At 15.6% G+C, this 22,083-nt stretch overlaps 4 protein-coding genes across 4 annotated transcripts; 1 reads left to right on the top strand and 3 right to left on the bottom strand.

Annotated features, from left to right (window-relative positions):
- Positions 1-452: 452 nt before the first annotated feature.
- Positions 453-14,226, bottom strand: PGAL8A_00093400 (phosphatidylinositol 4-kinase, putative; the record flags this gene model as incomplete). The annotated part of the gene is made up of 6 exons (XM_028671932.1): positions 453-585; positions 700-804; positions 886-1,009; positions 1,087-13,742; positions 13,852-13,973; positions 14,194-14,226. 6 exons carry the CDS (start codon positions 14,224-14,226, stop codon positions 453-455), a joined length of 13,173 nt encoding a protein of 4,390 aa, XP_028526052.1.
- A 1,107-nt stretch (positions 14,227-15,333) lies between these two features.
- Positions 15,334-15,999, top strand: PGAL8A_00093300 (60S ribosomal protein L7ae/L30e, putative; the record flags this gene model as incomplete). Its single annotated transcript, XM_028671921.1, has 1 exon — positions 15,334-15,999. One exon carries the CDS (start codon positions 15,334-15,336, stop codon positions 15,997-15,999), a length of 666 nt encoding a protein of 221 aa, XP_028526051.1.
- Positions 16,000-16,744: 745 nt separating this feature from the next.
- On the bottom strand, positions 16,745-17,599 carry PGAL8A_00093200 (apical merozoite protein, putative; the record flags this gene model as incomplete). Its single annotated transcript, XM_028671910.1, has 1 exon — positions 16,745-17,599. The coding sequence occupies one exon, from the start codon at positions 17,597-17,599 to the stop codon at positions 16,745-16,747; it is 855 nt and encodes a 284-aa protein (XP_028526050.1).
- Positions 17,600-19,166: 1,567 nt separating this feature from the next.
- PGAL8A_00093100 (ran binding protein 1, putative) lies at positions 19,167-20,247 on the bottom strand (the record flags this gene model as incomplete). The annotated part of the gene is made up of 2 exons (XM_028671899.1): positions 19,167-19,970; positions 20,179-20,247. The coding sequence occupies 2 exons, from the start codon at positions 20,245-20,247 to the stop codon at positions 19,167-19,169; spliced, it is 873 nt and encodes a 290-aa protein (XP_028526049.1).
- Positions 20,248-22,083: the final 1,836 nt, after the last annotated feature.

Here is a 22,083-nt window from a genome sequence, read left to right as displayed (position 1 = left end):
AACTTTGTCACAATTCAACATATGTATGATTCATAATTTTTTTTTATATATAATTTTAATTTATTCATTTATTCTTTTTTTTTTTTTTTTTCATCCTTTTCGATATTTTTTTAATTTTTTTAAATATTAAAAAATTTTGTTTATATATAGTATTTTAAAATTTTTTTGATTCCTTTCTCTAATTGTATTTATTTTATACATTTTAGAGTTTTTTTATTTAAAAAAAGAAAATTAAATATAATATCAAGTTTTTTTTCTTTTTTTCAATAAAGATATAAATGATAATAAAAAATATTTAAGATAAAAATATAAAAAAGTATACTATAAAATTAAAAAAAAAAAAACAAAACAAAACAAAAAAAAGGACAAAAAAAATAATGTAACCATATAAAAAGACAATATATATAGACAAAAAAATAGATTTTCGTAAGCCATTTTGATTTTTTTCTTTTTTATTTAATACCTTGTTGAATATTTTGTATATAATCATACATTATAGTTGTTATGTTGTTATACGCTTGATGAATTTTATTAACCATAAAAATGCTTGCGTCATTGTCATTTTTGTTTAATCTCAATCTTTTTCTATATTATATAAAAAAAGGTAAAATAATTTATAATAATTTTTTATTAATTTTTTTTGTTATAAATATAAATGTTAATTTTATATATCTGATAAAATTTTTTTTTTTTTTTTACTTTAATTTTTCAATTGTATTATATTTAAAGCAATTAATATCAGAATGAGATAAGCTTAAAATTGATGAAATTATCCAATCACTTTTTTCTCTTAAAAGTAAGTATCTATAAGAAATTAAAAAGAATTTATTTATTATGTAAATATAGAATTAACTAATTTAATTTGGAGAGTATATATAATTTAACCCTTTTACTACTAGTTGAATATATGAAAAAATAAAATACTGCTTTTTTTGACTATTAATAGTTAAGAGCATAATCATTTCTCTTGTTAATTTAAATGGTGCTAATTCAAAATTGATTGATATACCTACATTAATTATAAAAAAGTGTTTAAAATAAATGTATTATTTTTTTTTTTATATTTAAAAAAAATTGCTAATTTACCTGGATATATGTTTAAAATATAACCAAAATCAATGTGAATTATATTTCCACATTCATCAAATAACAAATTTCCATTATGTCTATCTTTTACTTGTAAAATAAATGATAACAATGAATATGCAGCTAAAGATGAGATAAAATTTTTCAAGGCATATATATATAAATTAGTATTTGAAAATTGTAAATGATAATATTTTATTATATTATTAAATTTTTTTCCTATATCATGTCTACTTTTTGTATTTGCTAATACTTCAATAATTGCACCAAAATTTTCAAATTTTTTTTTTTTTTTTTTCTTTTTTTTGTTAGAAAATTCTCTTCCTTTAGAGTTATTCTTTAATTGTTCCTTAAAATGTAAACTTACATTATTAACATTGTGAGAATCTGAAACAATTTTTATATCTTCCTTTAATTTATTATTTTTGCTAACGTTATTACTTTCATCATAATTATGATAACACTTGTTTATATTGTCTGAAAAAACATTCTTTTTTTTTTTTTTGTTTCTATTAAACAAATAAAAAGAAAAAGAAAATTTTCTTTTATTTTCATTTTCCTTTTCCTTTTTATTAGTATTATCATTGTTCTTATATTTTTTTTCCTTAACATTATATGATTGTTTTTTTTCAGTGATTTCATCTTCTTCATTTGAATATACATTAAAAAATTTGTTTGTAACTATATTATAAGGGAATAAATTATAAAATAATTTATACTCATTTAAAATGTGAATAAATATATGAATAGTTTGAATAACTAATTTGTCTTGTCTTACATCATCATTTACTTTATAAATATATGATATATCTTCATAATGTTTTTTTTTTAAATCATGAATATTACTAATTATTCGTTTTTCATTAATTTTACCTGAACAGTACATATCTTTTTTTATATTAACGCAGCTTGTATCATTTTGTAAATTATTTTTTTCTTTTTTATTATTACTTATACTTTCTCTATTTGAAAAGCTACCTATTTCTTTTATTTTTTCTATATTATTAATTTCATTACATTTAATTTTCTTTTCAAAATTGTTTGTATTATCACAACTACTTATATTTCTTATTTTATTATTATTTGATAGTTCATCAATTACACATTCATTATTTATATCATGCATTGATATTAATCTGTTTTTAATTTCATTTCCTTCATTTGTAAAATATTTTACAAATGGATGGATATTTGTATATTCTTTTATATTTGGTTTTGTTGTTTTAAAAGTTAAAAAAATAGGAGATCGCGTAGCGGACATTAAAATTTGTATGTTATCAGATATAGAGGAAACCTTATTATTATTTGTTAATAATTTAAAATTATTTATATCATAATTATTTAATAAATTTTTAATCTCCATTTTAACAAAATCGTTTTGTACATTTTTGTCTAATTGTGATGCCTTCTTACTAATACAAAATATAATATTATGCAAATGACACGATTCTAATAATATATTTCTTCTATTAGTATCTAAATTTTCTAAAAATATTTTTTTAATCAAGGAGCATTTTAAAGATAAAACATCTGATTTTTTTACATAATTTTGATATTTATGAAAAATAAAATTATTTATATTTAGATTGTTAATAATTTTATTTTTATAACTTTTACACTCATTTAACACACTATTTTTTTTAGCACATAAAATTATGAAATCTTTTATTGAATTATTCTTCTTAAAAAATAATTCCTTATGGAATACTAAGCTATTTTCTATATTATCTTCATACTTATTTAAAATAGAGTTTTTATTATTTTTTAATGGCAATAAGAATGTTTCTCCCTTTTTTAAATTATTATATCCTAAAAGCAATAAATAATCATCCTTTATATATGTGTGCATATTTAAAAAAAAATCATACAAAAATTTGAAGGAATGAAATGAAAAGAAAATAATGAAAAAGAAAACTCTATTACCTAAATCTACTTTTAAATATTCAAATAATTGCAAATATATGGTATTTGTAATTGTACTTTTTTTATACAAATAAACTAAATTATTTATTGCTATACTTTTTAAAAAAAGAGTGTATTGTGGGTGACTATATAATATCTTTATTATATCATTTAAGCTAAAATTATTACAGTATAAAAATAATATGTTAGATATTGGAACATATATTAGTTTATTTTTTCTGAATAAAAATAAATTATATTTATTTATTGTTAATTTATTACTTATATTTATATTAATTATATATTGGTTAAGTATGTTCAATAAATTACTATAATCATACATACATAAAAATTCGCTAATTCTATGAACGTTATTATTTATATAATTTATTATTTTTAAAATAAATGAATTAAATAATTTGTTAGAATTATGTATATGATATTTCAAATATTTTGATATAATAAGTAAAGAATATTTGCTTATTTCGTCATTCATTTCCTTTAAATTTACATTAATTATATTGTTGTAATATAATAAATTTAAATAAGTATATATATACTCTATTTTCTTATAAATTTTGTAAATTACAGATATATTATGCCTATAATAAAAAGAATATAAAGATTTCAATAACCCCCTTCTTATCTTTATTTTATAATTTAATATTTCAATTTCTTTTTTATAACATACATTAAAATTTGAGTAGAGAGATATATATTTAAATACATTATGAATATAATTATTTATTTTTTTTTCTTTATTATTATTAAATGTTAAAAATAACTGTCTTATTCTCTCTATGTTTTCTTCTTCTTTTTCCATATTCATTTTTAATAATTTATTAACATTTTTATTTTTTATTATTCTTGATTTATAACTAATAGATAAATTGTTCGTTCTTATGTTTTCAATTTCTTTATTTTTAGAATTGAATTTTTTTTTTAGTGATATATTTCCAATGTTCCATTTCCCCTTTTTATAATACTTACTTCCTTTTTTTCTTATTTTATAAATATTGTTATATTTAAATTTTTTTCTATTTTTTTTCTTATTGAACTTTATTTTATAGTTATCACTTAAATTTTTGTAATTTTTAAAATAATTTAAAGATAATTCATTTTTTTTTTCCTTTTTGATTAACTTTTTATCACTGAAAAATTCACTTAATGATATGTTTTTAATACTTTTAGATATTCTGTAATTTTTATTTTTATGAAATAAATTTATTTTATTTAATTCTCTTATTTTATTTTCTCCTCTTTTATTCTTATTTCCTTTAACTTTATCATTTTTAAAACCTTTTATTATATTACTAATTGTACTAAAATAATTTAGTTCATTTTTAGTAGATGTTGAATTTTTATTAATTTTCATATTCATAAAATTATGATTATATTCATTCCAAATGTCAATGTCACTGTATTTTTTCTCATATTCATTTTCAACTTTATTGGAAAATTTATTACTATTTTTATATATTTTTCCTTTTTTTTTGTTGATACAATCATTATTAAAATTTATATTACTTTTAATTTTTTTGTTTAAGAATTCTCTATATCGTTCTTTATATCTATTTTCAAAATGATTATCAATCTTGAAATTAGAAAGTATTCTTTTTAAATTATCATCATCATATGTACTCCTTAAACTGTTATCATAACCATAATCTTTAATATTATTACTATTATTCATTTTACAACATTCCTCTTTATCATAATTAAGATTTATATTACTATAATTTTTATAAGTGTTATTATTATCATTACTATTAACACTGTAATTATTAATACTATCAATACTATATTTGCTGTAATAATTTTTAATATTAAAAGTATTATTAATACTTTCGCCTTTATATATATTATTATTCATACTATATAACGAATTGTAATAATCAGAATAATAAAATAATTCTGTGAGATCATTTCTATCTTTATAATTTGCATTATACTTAAAATTATTAGAGGTATATTCTGTATTTTTATATTTATTACCATCATTTCTTTTTAATTCATTATTTTCTAAACAAATATATTTTATATTATTAAAAATACACATATCTGTAAATAGTTTACATTTATATAAATTTATATAAATAGTTTCTAATAGATATAAAATACTTAGAATAATAAAATCAAGATTAAGTAAATGTTTTGTATTTATTATATTATAATTCTTATCATTATTATTACTAAATGATTCTAAATTCTTAATTTTTTTTTTAATTAAATTATATGAAACTATGGACAATTTTCTTTTCTTATATTTATATTTCATTTCTAAAATATAAATAAGATAATTATAAATTAAATTACAAATATATATATATTTATTTATACAAATACAGCTTAATTCTTCCTTTAAATTATAGTCATATAATGTTTTTTTATGTGTTTTTTGATAATTCAACATATATTTATATGCGTTTAATATATTTAAATCATCCTCATTATCTTTCAATGAATAAAGATCATAATCATATTCATTATTTTTTTTTTCATTAATACTCATATTTTCATCATTTATTTTTTTTATATTATTATTATTATTTATTTTATTCATAATTTCATTATTATATGTATATTTAATACTTTTTTTTGAAGCATTTTTCCTTTTAGAAATATGGTAAAAATAATCATAATTAATATGTTTTAAATAGGAAACTTTCTTTTTAAAATAGGAATAAATATTATTTGTGTATTTGCGAAAATTATTAATTCTATTATCATCATCATGATAATCTTCATAACTAGCCTTATTTTTTTTATAATTGTGGTTAATTTTCATTTTTTCAATTTGCTGTAAATTTGAAAAATTATTTGATTTTTTTTCTGTTTTTATAGTTTTATATGATTTACATATTTGTTCATTATTTTCATGAGAATTTTCTAAATATTCTTTTTCTTTCCTATCCTTATTTTTATCATCATTATTAACATGTGTACTATATTTTTTCTCTTTTTTCATATAACTAGGAAAATACTCCTTATTTTCCTCTGTTTCTTTTTTACATTTTTTTTTTCTTTTTGGAAAGAAGTCATTTGTTTTATTAGAGTTTATAAAGATGTTTTTTATTTTTTTATTTTTAAATTTATATTCTTTTGTTAAATCATTTAATGAGGTATTTTTATCATGACTTCCCATCGAATATTTATTTGAACAATTTATGCAATAAATATCAGATATAATGTTGTTAAAATTATGAAAAAAAAAAGTTAAAAATATAAAACTCTTTTGTAGTAATAATTTATTAAAATCATATATTTCACTAATACAAAAGCCACTTATTTCTTTATCTATGTTGACAAAATTTTCTTTCTTATTCTTACCTTTCTTAACTGAAAAATTATAAACATTATAAAATGTAAAAAAATTATTAGAATCATCTAAATATAAAAAATAGTTATATTTGTATTTAGAATATAATTGAACGAAATAATTGTAAGAATGAAAAAATTTTGAAGTATAATTAAAAATTTTAATTAAAGCTATAAATATGATAGATATAAAGTTGTAACCAATATTTGAAAATCTAAAATTATATAAATATATATTATTCATACTTTGAAAGCATATATGATTATATTTTTCATTAATTTTTGTATTTGAATTTATATAAAAATTTAAAAATAAACAAATGCTTGTTATATCATTAAGACAACGAAAAAGAAAACATATATTTTTAATATTTCTATCATAATAACTTTTTATATATTCTTTCGTTTTTTTTTTAAATATTTCTTTTAATTCAATAAAAGTATCTTTATGTATATAATCATTATATTCACTTAAACTATCCTCTGTATAATAATTTTTTATTGTATTTCTTTCTTCTTTTTTATTTTTACTTCTTTTATTTATCTCGTTTTCTTTTATATTCATATTACTTTCCTTAGTAGAATATGTACTATTATTATTTAAAACATTATAATATTTTTTTATATTATTTGATGAGTTACATGAATATCTACCATTTACATATTTTTCATTTAATTCAATTTTTGTACAATTATCTTTTGCAATTTTCATTTTATCTCTCTTCTTAATAAATAAATATCCTTCCTCATTTTTATTTTTTCTTTCATATTTTTCCAAATCTGAGTTTGAACCACTACATATATAATTAAAAGTTTTATTTTTACTAAAATCCAAATTTTCCTTCTGAAATTTTTTAAAGTTATGAAAATATAAATTAGAATTTTTATAAAAATTTATGTGATAAAATGTTTTTAAATTTTGTAATTTATTGAACATATTAGTTAAAAAGTAAATATAAGAATTTTTGAAAAAAAAACTCATATCTTTAATTAACATAAAGTTGTTGTAATTTAAACTTAAAAAAGAATTACTAAAAACAAAATAGAATTCTAGAGTAACAACTAGATAATTACATAAATATGGAATATTTAAAAAATAAATATCAATAATCTTCTTCATTAAATAAATTTTATAGTCTTCTAATAATTTTAATTTGTTTTTTATAATTCTTTTCTTGCTTAAATTCATATTATCATTCATTAAAATCATATAATTAATAAAAATATATATTATCATTGCATTATTAATATATTTTATATATTGATCTAATGTATTTTTGTTAGCTATTCTGTTATATTTTAGATTATTATGAATTTTGTTATCCTCCTTTCTTATATAATTATTTATATAATTTTTTATCATTACAATATCACTCACAACGAAAATTTGTTCATAATTGTTAAAAACAATTTTTCTTTTTTTTTTTTTCTTTACTTCATTAGAACAATCTTTAATCTGAGAAATGAAATAACTATTTTTATTTTTGTTTTTAGAAATATCTGCTAAAAATTTGCAACTATCATTTAAAATTATTTTTTCTTTATAACTTTTTTCCTTTTTTTTTTTTTCTGAATCTTCATTAATATCACTTTTAAAATAAAAATATCTAACGCATTCATTATTCTTATAAATGGAATTATTATAATCCTTGCTTTTGTTTTGATCTTTATTATCATCTATATTTTTTGAATAATTACTAAACTTATCAATGAGGAAGTTTGATATAGATGCAGATTTCAATGACAACTTCGCTAAAATTTTTACGAATTTGTAGAAAAAAAAAAAATAATAATTAAAAAAAGCATATTTATAATCATATATAGATAAAATACATGATAATGTATATAATACATATATATATTTATTTTTAATACTAATTTTTGAAATGTTAAAATTTTTTCTAATAGAACTACTTAGAATAATATTGAAATTAACATTGTATATGTTTTTATATCTTTTATTTTTATTTTTAAAAATATTATAATAGAAAAAGAAAAAATAAAACTTAAAATTTTTTTTTATTATTTTTGATATTATATAAATATAATTATTATTTAGCATGCTCATATTTAAATTATTTACATTAGTTGCTAAAAAAATGCAGGTTAAAAAATTGATTATATTTAAGTATTCCTTAAAATATTTTTTGCAGTATATAACTTTTTTGCTTATTTTTATATCATATATATTATATATGTGAGTATTACTTCCTTTAATTTTTTTTAATATTTTAAAATAGTTCAAATCATTATCAATAGCTTCATTTTCGAAATAATCATTTTTTATATAATTCTCAAATAAATCACTAAAACCATTCTCTGAATTCAAATAAGTTGTTTTTCTTTTTTTTCTTAATATTCTTGTATAATTATCAAGTGTATTATACTTTTTAAATAAAGTATATGGCCTTCTATTATAGAAATTTTTTGAATAACTCATAGTATATTTAGGCATTTTTATATTATTATCATTAAGTATATATCTTTTGTCTTTTTTTAATTTTTTATTAACATATATATGCTTGTTAGAAAAATTTAATTTTTTATTAGATTTCATTTCAGTAGATGAACTTTTTTCATCCATATGTATTAAAAATAAGTTTTCTGAAGATAAATTATAATAGTCAACTTTATCATTTGTGTGTTGTATCATTTTTTTGGTATTCATTCTGTTGGTTAAATGCCCATATTCGCTTCTATCTAATATTTCTAAATTACTATTATAGAAATTATTTATATGTTTCCTATATTTTTCTTCATTAATATTCTTATTAACTTTATGACTTAAATAAATTTCTCCACTCGAATTTATTATATTATCAAGTAAGCTACTTTTCTTTTTATCATTATAACTGATTAAACTATTTTTATTATCATCCATATAATTATTTTTTTTTTTTTTGTAATGTTCTTTTATATCTATTGAATTGTGTAAAAAATATTTTTTTTTTTTTTTTTTTTTTTTTATATTAGGGTAAATTTGTTTGTATAATTTATTGTTTCTAATAAGATAGTTTTTATATTTTTTTGCATACTTATTAAAACAAAAAATATAAAACTCATAATAAAAATATGAATATAAGTTTAAAAACAATTTACAACCATTTAAAATTTTAAGAAGTAACAAATAATTAATCGTCATGCATAAATTAATTTTGTATATAATTTTAATCATTTTGTTTTTTTTCTTATCTATTATATTTTTAAATGTTTTTTTTTCATCATATAGAATTTTAGAAAAGGCATAATCAAGACTACTTTTCTCTAAATTTTTTAAAAAACACACAAGGAATGTATTATCATATAATGTACTTAATTTTAGTTTAAATATATGATCAAAAATGCAATAAATATAATTCCTTATGATTTTGTTATAATTCATTATATTCATTAGTAAAAAAAGAGTTGTATTTATAAAATTGTAATTGTTAAATGAATTCAATTCATTTAAAAACCCATATATTTTATATTTAATTAATTTTTTTATATTTTTATGTAAAAACTTACTACTAAATATATTTTTATCAATTAATAAAAAAAAACAGTATAAAATATCCTCTTTTTTCCTAATACCTTCTATGTAATAAATTATATAAATATAAAGTCTCTCATAATTTGTGAAATTTAATCTTATATTATCATGTATTTTGTTTTCTTTAAGATTTTCCAATATATAATTTTTACATAAATTTTTTATATTATTTTTATTAATATATTTTATGCTTAAAATTGGTGTTATTTGAATAACTTTATTTTTAATCATTTCTATTTCTTTTCTATTTAAATTGTCTTTTTTATAAATTTCAACATATATAAGAGTGAAATATAATTTATAAAAATATAACGAAAGTATATTTATGTATTTACTGTATTTTGTTTTGCTCTTGTATAAATAGTGAAATATATTACTAAATAAATATATTTTTATTTTATCAGTTATTCCTAATATCACTTTTAAAATCATTTTATTTCTTCCTTTATGAAATATAGAAAATTTTTTATCTTTTATATTTCTCATATGTTGAATAACGTTTCTTTCAATATATTCATAATTTTCTTTTATTTTATTCATTATTATTTCATTAAGATTTTCTTCTTCATAAAAAGTCCTTTTTTCCTTAAAAATATTAGAATATTTATTTTTGCCATTACCCATTTCATGAATATTTTTTATATTTATGAAATAATTACTATCATTTATATTTCTTTTAGTATTACTAAACTTGTTATTTTCTAAAAATTTCCAAACAGAATTTTCACTTTTTTTATTTAAATTATCTATAAAGATCTTTTCATATTTTTTTGTATGCTTATTTTCTAAATTTTCAAATTCTTTAGATGTATTTGTTTTTTTTTCTGTTTTGAAATTTCTATCAATCATATAGATATTTAAATACTCCAATGGTTTTTTTTCTATTATTGATATGATAAATAATAAGTATGCACAAATATACTTATATATATTTATATAAGGAATAATAGCTTCAAAATATTTTAATATTTCTAATAGAAAATATTGTAATTGTTCATTTTTTTCATAATTAAAGATACAATAATTATAATTTAGGAAAAAAAAATAAAGAATATTTTTTTTTCTTCTTTTACTTTTTTGTTCATATTGTAATTTGTTAGAATATGTATCACCAATTAATAATTCATTTCCTGTACTTTTTTCTTCAATGGAATTTAATGAAAAACTTCTAACTGATTTAGTGTATTGATTATTTGAAGAATACTTCATTTTTTTAATTTTATCCTTTAAGTTTATACTAATATTAAAAAGCATTTTTTTCTTATTCTTTTTTTTTTTGAATAAAAAATATTCATTAATATTATCATTTAAATTATGAAGAAATTTTATATTAAATAAAAAATTAAAATAATAATTTTCATTATTAAAATATTTGTTTTTATAATTTAAAATTTTCTTTAAAAATATATACTTAGTAGTATTATGTTTTTTATCTATGCTTTTTAAACTAACAATCTTATTTTTAAAAATAAATTTTTTTTTTTCACTAATTTTTTTATTATAAAAATTAAGCTTCCTATTAAATGATGTTATACTTTCAATAAAATTTGTATTTTTTTTTAAATTATATCTAATAAATGAACTTAAATTATGACGAAAAAGAGATTTATTATTAAAAATATTATTACAATAATAATGAAGTTTATTAACATATATGGCTAAATAATTTCTGCAATTATATTCAATAAAATATTTTTTTTTTTTTTTTATATCTGATATAAAATTATTCATTAATAAAAGAAAATATATTTTTCTATAATTTGTTTGTTCAATCTGTTCACTTTCAACTTTATTAGAACTCCTTTTAAAAATTAAATTACAATCTGTTATTAATTTATTATCATATATTTCTCTATTAAAATTATTATATTTCAATTCATTTTTTTTTAGATTTTCTGAATATATTTTTTCTTTGTTTTCAGAACATCTTTTATTATATATTATTTTATTTTCATTATAATAATTTTCAATTAATTCTTCATTTATTTTCCCATCAACTTTACTATCTTGTTTAACTTCTTCTGTTGTTACATTGTTATTATAAAACTCTAAATTCTTATTTTCTTTTATGATATTAGAATATATTTCTTCATAATTTTCCTTTTTTAACAAAAAATTTACTTTTATATAACTATTTACACATGTATGAAACCCTTTATTCTCATCAAAATACAAATTAGTGTTAAATATTTTTAATTTATTAAAATTATTATCTTGAATAATTTTTATTTTATTTTTATTAATTTTAAATTTTTTATCTTTACCTTTATTGTTATTCATATATATATTGGTATTATTTATAATAACAAAAAATTTTCTTTTTGATGTATATATATGGATTCTTTTTTGTAAAAAATAGTTTAATTTTTTATTATTTTTAAATAAACATTTTAAAATTATAAATGAAAATAATGATTGACTAAAAAAACAATCACAAATTAATTTTGTAATACTATTTATAATTATGTAATTATTACATTTTCTTATATACAAAATTCTTTTTAATAAGGAAAAATTATTTTTATTAAATATTTTATAAAAACTACGTATTCTGGATAACAAAATGATCAATAACATATATATTTCATATATATATAAGAAAGAATTTTCAACAAAATAAATATGAAATTTATTATATTTTTTACTTTCTTTTTTTCTATTTTTACCTTCCTCGTTAATTATAAAAAAAAGAATGTTAAAATAAAATTCATATAAAAGTAATAATCTATAATAGACACATTTATTCAAATATACATTCTTTTTTTTTTTTATACATTTATAAATTTCTTTTATTGTATTATTAGCTATTTTATTAATAAAACGATATATATATAAAGTTAAAAAAATTCTATCCTTTTTTATTAACAATACTTCTGCTAATTTTAATAATTTTAAAAAAATAATATAGTTTATTGTTTTATAATTTACATTTACTAAGATATTATCTTTTTTATTTATATTATCATTACAATTGTTACTTTCATTGTATTTCATATAATTAGTAATAATGTCAATTTTATTATCCTCAAAATTATTGTTTAATTGATCTTTAATTAACGATGTTTCTATTTTTTCTTCTAGATTATTTTTAAATTTTAAAGTATAAAAATTTTTTAAATCAATTTCATTATGATTGTATTTTAGAAAATGTATATCTATCGTATTTTTGATTATACTTAATAAGGTTAAGTTATAAAAAATACTTTTATTACTACTTAATAGATAACTTTCTACATATTTAAAAACTTTAAATTTACTGATATAGTTATAAATAAATATAATAAAATTCTTATAAAAGGTAGTTAATCTTTCATATGTAATTTTGTTTTTTTTTTTAAGATAAAAACAATATTTATCAATTAAAATTATCATCACATTATAAATATAATCATAAAAGAAAATGGATAATTTTCTTTCATTACCATTTCTCTTTATATGACTAAATAAATAAATAATTGCAAACATATATTTTGATATTATATAAAAATTTCTCTTGTTTAATATTTCGTGTAATTTGAATTTATATATGTTAATTAGAATCAGTAATAATATATTTATATAACATAAATATAATATTACTTCATTAATTTTTTTCTCCTTTTGAAATATATATTTTTGTAAATATATAAATGTCAATATATGTATATAATAAATAAAAAGTTGTAATGTGAAACTTTTTCTATAGTTTTTATTTAAAGTCAAAAAATATGATATATGTAAAATAATATAACTAAAATTTAACTGCAATTTATTAATCCTTATAGAAAAATTTTCTTCTAATTCATTTTTTTCATAATATTTTTCTTTTCTATTAATAATAATTCTTCTTTTAAAAATCTTTATTAAATGCTCTTCAAAAATGTGTAGTAAATTAAAATATAAAATTAATACATTATTACTATTCCTATAATTAAAAAAATGAAATCTTAGTTTATCTTAATAGAAATATAATGTATGTATATATCATATATGTATTTTTTTTAATATATAAAAATTATTTATATTTTTAATACTCAATATGCTTTTTCTTGAGATTTTTACACAAATAAAGAATTAGAATAATTTTGCTTTTCCCTTCATTTTTTTTATTATTTACATAATTGAATATATTATCTATATTTACATCTTTCATAACCTAAAAATTGTTTGATTTATTTTAAATTTCATTTAAATTAAAAGAAGCAAACAAAAAAAAAAAAAAAAAAAAAAATAATATATAGATATAAAAATAAATATACATCATTTTTATGTAAATCTTTTTTAAACATTCTCATTAAATTAAAATTTTGATATTCAAACATCAATAAAAAATTTTAATATATGCCAATATACATAATATTACTATGAAGAATTACATTATCTTTTTTTTTTATTTTATATTTTCGCATCTTCAAATTTTTTGTTTTACAAAAAATACCTAAAAAAAAAGTGTATTTTTTTGTGTTCTAAACTAATTAAAAAAATACAACAAAAAAAAAAAGTGGAAGCTTATTAGTATTCATATTCACATATCTATAAAAATAATATAATATTTCTATGATATATTAGAAACATAAATATTTTCTATTTTTACTTGATCTATATACAACTAATCTAAATTAAAAATTTCTTCATTTAGTAAAATATGATCATTTTTTCGTTAACTTAAATATATATAAATTTTAATAATTTTATCCTCTAATTATTTATTTTTTTTTTTAAATTTTAACTATATTTATGTAGTAAAATCTGATTCATTTTTATTTAATATATTTTAATATTTAAATTTTTCTTATTATATATATATATATATATATATATGAATACTTAAATATTAAGAATTGTCTAATTTTTTTCCTTTTTTATTGAAATATATAAATAAATTTTCATTAAAAAAGGATGATATTTATTATTTTTAAAATAAAAAAATATAAGAATTAGTAAATAATTCTAAATTATTTTTAAAAATTCTGAAAAATATTTTATGTTCATATATATTCACATATATATATATATATATATTTATTATTTGTGTTAGCAAAAATGTACTAACATTAATTTTAATTTTTTGTATTGATTTTTATTTTATTTCATATATATATATATATATGTATGTATATGTATTTTATTTTTTATATTTTACTTGTTATTTTATTTTGACTTTGTTTTATTTATTTATTTTATTTGATTATATTTTTTTTTTTTTTTTTTTTATTACATTTTTTATATTTTTTTTATATTTTTTTATATATTTTTTATATTTTTCAATGCTACGAAAAGATCAAAAAAAATAAATGCACCAAAAGTTATTTTTATAACTTCTTAAATTATTTATTTTTTATTTTTTTTTTAAATATAAATATAAAGAAACTCTTTTAAAGTACAAAAATATATTTGATTTATTATATAATTGTATTATAATTATATTTAAAATAAGAAATATTTATAAAATAATTAAGTTTAAATTGAAAATTTTATAGAAAAAAAATAAAAATATCAAACTTGAAAAAGTAAACATGGAAACAACGAAAACTACTTCTGAGATAAATATATTAACAAAAAATGAAGGAAAAAATAATATTGTGAATGAAGAAAATGTTGATAATGATAAAAAAAAAAAAAATTATGATAAATCAATTGAAGAAATAAAAATAGAAAATAAAAATTGCTATATATCAAAAATTAGTGAACCCTTATTAAAAAAAAAGTATTATAAAAATTTTTTAAAAATTCTAGATTATGCATATTATGCTAAAGTAAGTGCATCTCATATTATAAAAACAAATATAAATTTAGATGAGGAAAGAAAAAAAATATTAAAAACAAAATTTATAGTTATCGGATTAAGTCAAGTAATAAAAGCTATAAGAAAAGGATTTCAAGGTATAGTTATTTTAGCAGTAGATATTTTTCCTATTAATATAATTTGCCATTTACCCGCATTTTGTGAAGAATCTAATATTCCTTATACGTTTGTTACAACAAAAAATAAATTAGCTCATTTGTGTAAATTAAAAAGATCAATTACATGTTTATTTATATTTAAACCAAATGATGAAATATACAAATTTGAAGAAACTATAAATGAATATAATAATAAACAAAAAATTGTTAATTATGAAAAACTTTATGATAAATTATTAAAAGGAGTAAAAAAGAATCATCCTTTTTTTCAGTCATAATATGAATATTAAAAAAAAAAAAATTTATATATATAAACCTTTTTTTAATTTATTTAAAAGAAAATATTATTAGGAACTTTTTTTTTTTTAATTAATTATTACATAAACTAAAATTTTAATTACTTTTTTATTATGTTTTAGATTTAATTCTTTTATTTTTCATTTATAAAGTATAATTTTTTTTATTTTTTTATTCTTTATTTTTTTTTTTTTTTTTTTTTTACGTGTATTGATACTTTGAGAAATAAATAAAAAAATCTGAACTTAATTATAGAAAGAAAAAATGATTACTTTTTGTTTCCTTTAAAAGTTTATTATCTTTTAATTGTATATATTATTTTAAATTAAAATTTGAAAACATATTAATACTTTAAATTACAACTATAAAATCTTTAAACATTTTGAAATTTAATGAAATTTTTACATTAGACAAAAATGGAGAACTTTTCTTATTATAGATTAATTTTAATAAAAAATATAATTTTAAATTATTTTTATTTATTTGTTTATTTATTTAAATCAATAAAAATAAAAAAAAAAAAAATTCTACTTTATTACAAAACAAAATAAAATGTAATATAATAAAATAAAATTTTTATATAATTAAAACATGTTTAATATGTTGTCATATGCATACATATACAGTAATAGTAATAAATACTAGAATAAATCTAAAAAAGGAAAAAAAAATTACCAACAAAAGAAATATACTACTTTAATAATTTTTTTTTTTTCCTCTTTAAATTTAATTAAAAATAATAACTATTATTAAAAAAATGATGAAATAATTTAAAAAAAATTTTGAGCTAAATGATATATTATTATGCTTCCTTACATTATTTTCGTGACTTTCTTTTTCTTTTTTTTTATATTCTTCTAAATAATTTAAAATATTGTATTGGGGATGCTTTTTATCATCTAATAAATACTCAGATGTTGAAGGAAAGAAGTATAACCAATTTTCTGAAAATATAGCATTTTGTTCTTTTTGTAATTTTTTAATTTCATTTATATTTTCCATTTCTTGTGTTAATGTTTGATTTAATGATACAATATTACTTAATAGTTGATTTTTTATATCCTTTAAAACATTCGATTTCTCTTCTATATTTTTAACAGATTGCAACCAATCACGAATATCATATAATAATTTTTGAGAATTTTCTTCTAAAAATTTTATTTCTTCTTCGCTTTTTTTTTCTTTTCCTAATTTTTTATTATTATGAATTTCATTTAATACATATGATTTGAAATTACCATCATCTATATTATATGCATTTCTTAAATTTTCAGTTTCATTAGTTAATTTTCCATTTTTTAAGTTTTCACTTAACATCTTTAGCTTTTCAATGTTTTTCCTTATATCTGTTTTACTATTTTCATGATGATCATTATTTATTTTAACTAAATTTTGCGAAATATTTTTTTCTTCTAGTTCCTTTTTATCATTTTTATTTAACCATCTATTTTTCGGATTTTTATGAAAATTATCTATTATTATATTATCTGTATTACTTATATTAAAATTGTTACATTGAAAAATAAAATTTATTAAAAATATGTTTATTAAAATGAAAAAAAAGGAAAATTTACAATTCATTATACTGAAAAAAGAAAAAAAAAAAAAAAGGAAATAAATTAAAAAAACAAATAAGAAGCTTTAGAAATGCACAAAACTAAAATCAAAATATGTTATTTTTTATATATTTAAATTAACTGATAAATATATTTTATAAACGTTTATTTATATTATTTTTTCTTTTCATTAAGTTTAGAGTAATTAGAAGTTTCATAACCTATAAATTCGATACACATTTTCATTTTATCTGTCTTAAATGCACATATATACATATATATATATTGTATAGTTATTTTTATTTTCCTATTTTAAAGAATAATCATGGAAAAAAAAACAAAAAAATATTAGATTTTCTTTTTTAATCTAACATAATATCTACTTCATTAACGATTATTAAAAATAGTTTTTAGCTGAATTTTAAAAAAGAATTTTTTCATTTAATTGATAAAAGTTATAAAGATTTATCTTTTTTAAATAATATATATTAGAAAAATTGAAATTCTATATTATAAGGAAAATTTATATTTAAATAGGATAAAAAAACCATTTAATATTTTGATTATTTAAAAAAAAAAACTAAGAATAAAAAAATTAAAGTTTATATAGTAAAAAAGTAAAGAGTGTTTTTTTTTTTTTTCTTAATATAAGAACATTTAAAAATATATTAGTTGTTTTATAATTTTATTTTATTTTTTGCACTTTTATGCAGGTGCTATTAGTGTTGTAGTATAATTAATTTTATGTTGAAGATATTGTTTCATGTATCTTTCCGTTGTATTTATTTCTTATTCTTTTTGTTTATACTTACATTTATATTGTCTAATTTTTTTTTTTTTTTTTTTTCAGTATTATAGTTTATTTTAAGCAAAAAAAAAAAGAAGATACATTGATATTTTATTTAAATATAAGTTTTACATTAAAAATAGCTTTTAAAAATAAAGATTAAAAAATATAGGTACTTTCTAATATTACTTTCTATAAGGATGTTCCCCTTTTAATTTAAATAATCTATGAATGTAATCTTAAAATAAAAATTAAAATATTATTTATTTTATTCACAAAAGTTTACTTGAAACATGATATATTTAAAAAGAAAAAATTATATATGTTTCTAAAAATAATATTTAATAGCTTATTTTCTTTTTATCAAATTACAAAAATTAATATAATTTTTTATGACATTGAAAAATAAATTATTATAACTTTACTTTTTTTATTTGGTATATGAAATCTTATCATTTTCCATCAAAATATATATTAAATATTTAAAAAAATTAAGGATAATATATATTTATACGCTATACATTTTTTTTAAAATGTAATTTTTCTTTTCTTTTTTTTTTAAATTAAAATTAAATAAAGAATCAAAAAATGTATTATTATAAGATTAAAAAAAAGCATTTAATTAAATATTAAAAAAAAACACAATTATTCTAAATATAAAAAAGTATATCTTCCTTTATGCATACATACATATATATATATATATATATATATATATATATATATATTCATAAAATTCATATTTTCATGTTTTCAGATTATTTATTATAAATGCTCTAAAATGTGTATATAAATATATAAATTATCAATTTTCTCTTTTTATGTTTTCTTTATTATTTTCTTTTTGTTCATTTTCTGAACTTTCTTTGTTCTTTTCTTCTTTTTTATCTTCATTTTTTTCGATACTTTTTACTTTATCTTTGCAATCATTATCTTTTTCTTCATTTTTCTCTTCTTTTTCCTCTTTTTCTTCTTTTTCCTTTTTTTCTTTATTTTCCGTATCTATATTTTCTTTCTCTTCTTTTTTTTCTTCATTTTTTATTTCATGTTTTTCTTCTTTTTTATTTTCATTATCTTCTTCTTCTTTGTTTTTTTCTTCCATATCTCCTTTAGTATTATTTGTTTTTTCTTTTTCTTTAGTAACATCATCATTTTTATTTGCTTCTTCCTTTTCTCCTTTCTCATTTACTTCTTCATTTTCTTTATTATTAAGAAGTTTAATATTAATTCTACCAGCTTCATCAAATTTTTCTTTGAATACTTTTGCTGCTTCAGCACTATTAAATTTCAAGGCAAATTGCTCGATTTTTGGTTCTTCTGCAAAATCTTTAACTGTCCAGGCATAAATTTTTTCACTTCCTGCATTTGGCACAAGCTTACAGTATGATTCATTTGGATAAATATAGTGATTAGCAACAACTTTTAAAGTTTTCTCTTGCCTTAATAAAAATCTTATAGTCCCTTTTTTCTTATGTAATAATAGTTTTGATTCACCTAATCCTCTTTCTTTCCATTCTCCATTGACCCATCTATACAATTTTGATCTGCCTGACCAAAATAAACTTTCATCTTCTTCTCCGGTTTTTATTTCAACTTCTTTTAATTCAACCTTTATGAACAGTTCAGAAAAAAAAAAATAAATAAAAACTTTAGCTAACATAAATATATATAATTATCATATTATTTTTTACTTTATAAATAATAAAGTGAACATATATGATACATATATATATATATATATATATATATATATATATATATATATGGAATATACAAATATATATATTAATTGTTTTTTTTTTTTATTTCATTTTTACTTTTGGTGTGTTCCAGTTTCCTGTGGTGACTTCTTCTTCTGGATTATAATCATTTTTATCTTCATCCATGTTTAATAAATAAATTTAAATATATTCAATCAATAAATAGTAGATAATAATAATAAAAAGTAAAAAATATACACAATTTGAATATATTTTCTCTTTTTTATATATAGATATATATTTTTATATTGTTATTTATTATTTTCTCTTATTTAATATTGTTTTGAATACAAAAATTAATAATTTAATGTATTATTCAACATGCAAAAAAAATATCGTAAAATTAAGTGTTAAATTAATACTATTTATATATATATGTTTTTTATTTTATAAAATTTTTTAATTCAATTTTATTCCTTTTTTTTTTTTTTTACTTTATCATTTTATTATTTTTTTTATATAAATACTTAAAATAATTTCCATAAAAAATTTAATTCTGAAGATATCATATTTTTAAAATTTTCATTTTATTTTTATATTTTTGTATCTTTATAAAAAAAAATATTTATGTATATATAGTACACTTTTATGTATAAATATATAAATATATAAATATATATACAGTTTCATTATGTTTTATATTTTTCAGCTTGGTAAAATATTTTTAAAATTGATAAAAATAAAAAATTAAAAAAAAAAGGCCAACAATTTACAACAAGATAATTATTTATTTATTTTTTTTTTTTTTTTTTTTTATATAGCATTTTTTTATATTAGAAATTTATATATAATAATTTATGCATCTACTATCATTTAATAATGAAAATATATTCATATTAGCTATTAAGTTATAAAATACAAAATGATATAAAAAAAAAATTTACATTTTTTTCCTAATTCTTCATATTCTTTTTTAATTTAGTTTCATCTTTAATTCAAATGAAAAAAAAGTAAAGAAAAAGAAAGAATAAACAAGAAAAATTTTTTAATTTTAAAGTATTTCTTAATTTTTTTTTTTATTGAAAAGGTTTCTATATTTAAATTTCCTTATTTGATTAGTTTGTTATAATATTTATGTCTATTTAACTTTTTTAAAAAGAAAATTTAGAGAGGTTAAATTTCTTTTATTTTCCATTTTTTTCTAAATATTTTATATAAATTTTTAATAAGTAAACTTTCAATATTTTAGAATTCTGCATATGACAATGTAAATTTATTAAATATATATACTTAATATCAGAGAGACATTTAATTTAAATGAAAGAGAAAAAAAGTTAATTTTTTTTTTCTTTTTAGTTTAAATAATTAAAAATATAATTATATGCTCGTTTTTTGAATTTTAAATACATATGTTTTTAGAACAAAAAACAAAACATGAGGAATTAATGAACTCTTTATTCTAAATTAAGTACATATAAAATTCTAGTTACTTTTTTTTTTTTTTTTTTAATCTCTAATTCGGATATTATTAATGAAAATATGTATTCAAGAATAATTCTTTAAGAAAAAATATTAATACAAAAAAAAAAAAAAAAAATATTAAACAATTTCATAATGTACACTGAAACTTTAAAAAAATATAGTTGCAATATATAAGAAGGATATCTAATATATACCAAAAAAGTTCAAAGTATTAAGAAGTTGCTGAAGAATATATATAATTTAAAAAAATAAAAATAAAAATTAGGTTTAAATAGATTATTAAAATAAAAGATTTTATTACACTGCATACGAGAAACAAAATTAAAAGACTTGTGATTAAAAAAGAGTGCCATATTTTTTATTATTTTTTTTTTTATTTTTAAAAGTTTTTTTTTATTTATAATTATCATCTTATTTTTTATTATTAATATTTTTTTTTTTTTTTTAAATTCTCCACAATTTTTACTATTTTTATAATGATTAAATTTATCTTATTTAATTAAATTTATATTTTTTTTTTTTTTTTTTTTTTTTTTTTTT

Source organism: Plasmodium gallinaceum, assembly GCF_900005855.1.
Source record: "Plasmodium gallinaceum strain 8A genome assembly, contig: PGAL8A_v1_61, whole genome shotgun sequence".
In the NCBI taxonomy this organism is placed as follows: Eukaryota; Apicomplexa; class Aconoidasida; order Haemosporida; family Plasmodiidae; genus Plasmodium; species Plasmodium gallinaceum.
This window is presented reverse-complemented; position numbering and strand designations above follow the sequence as displayed.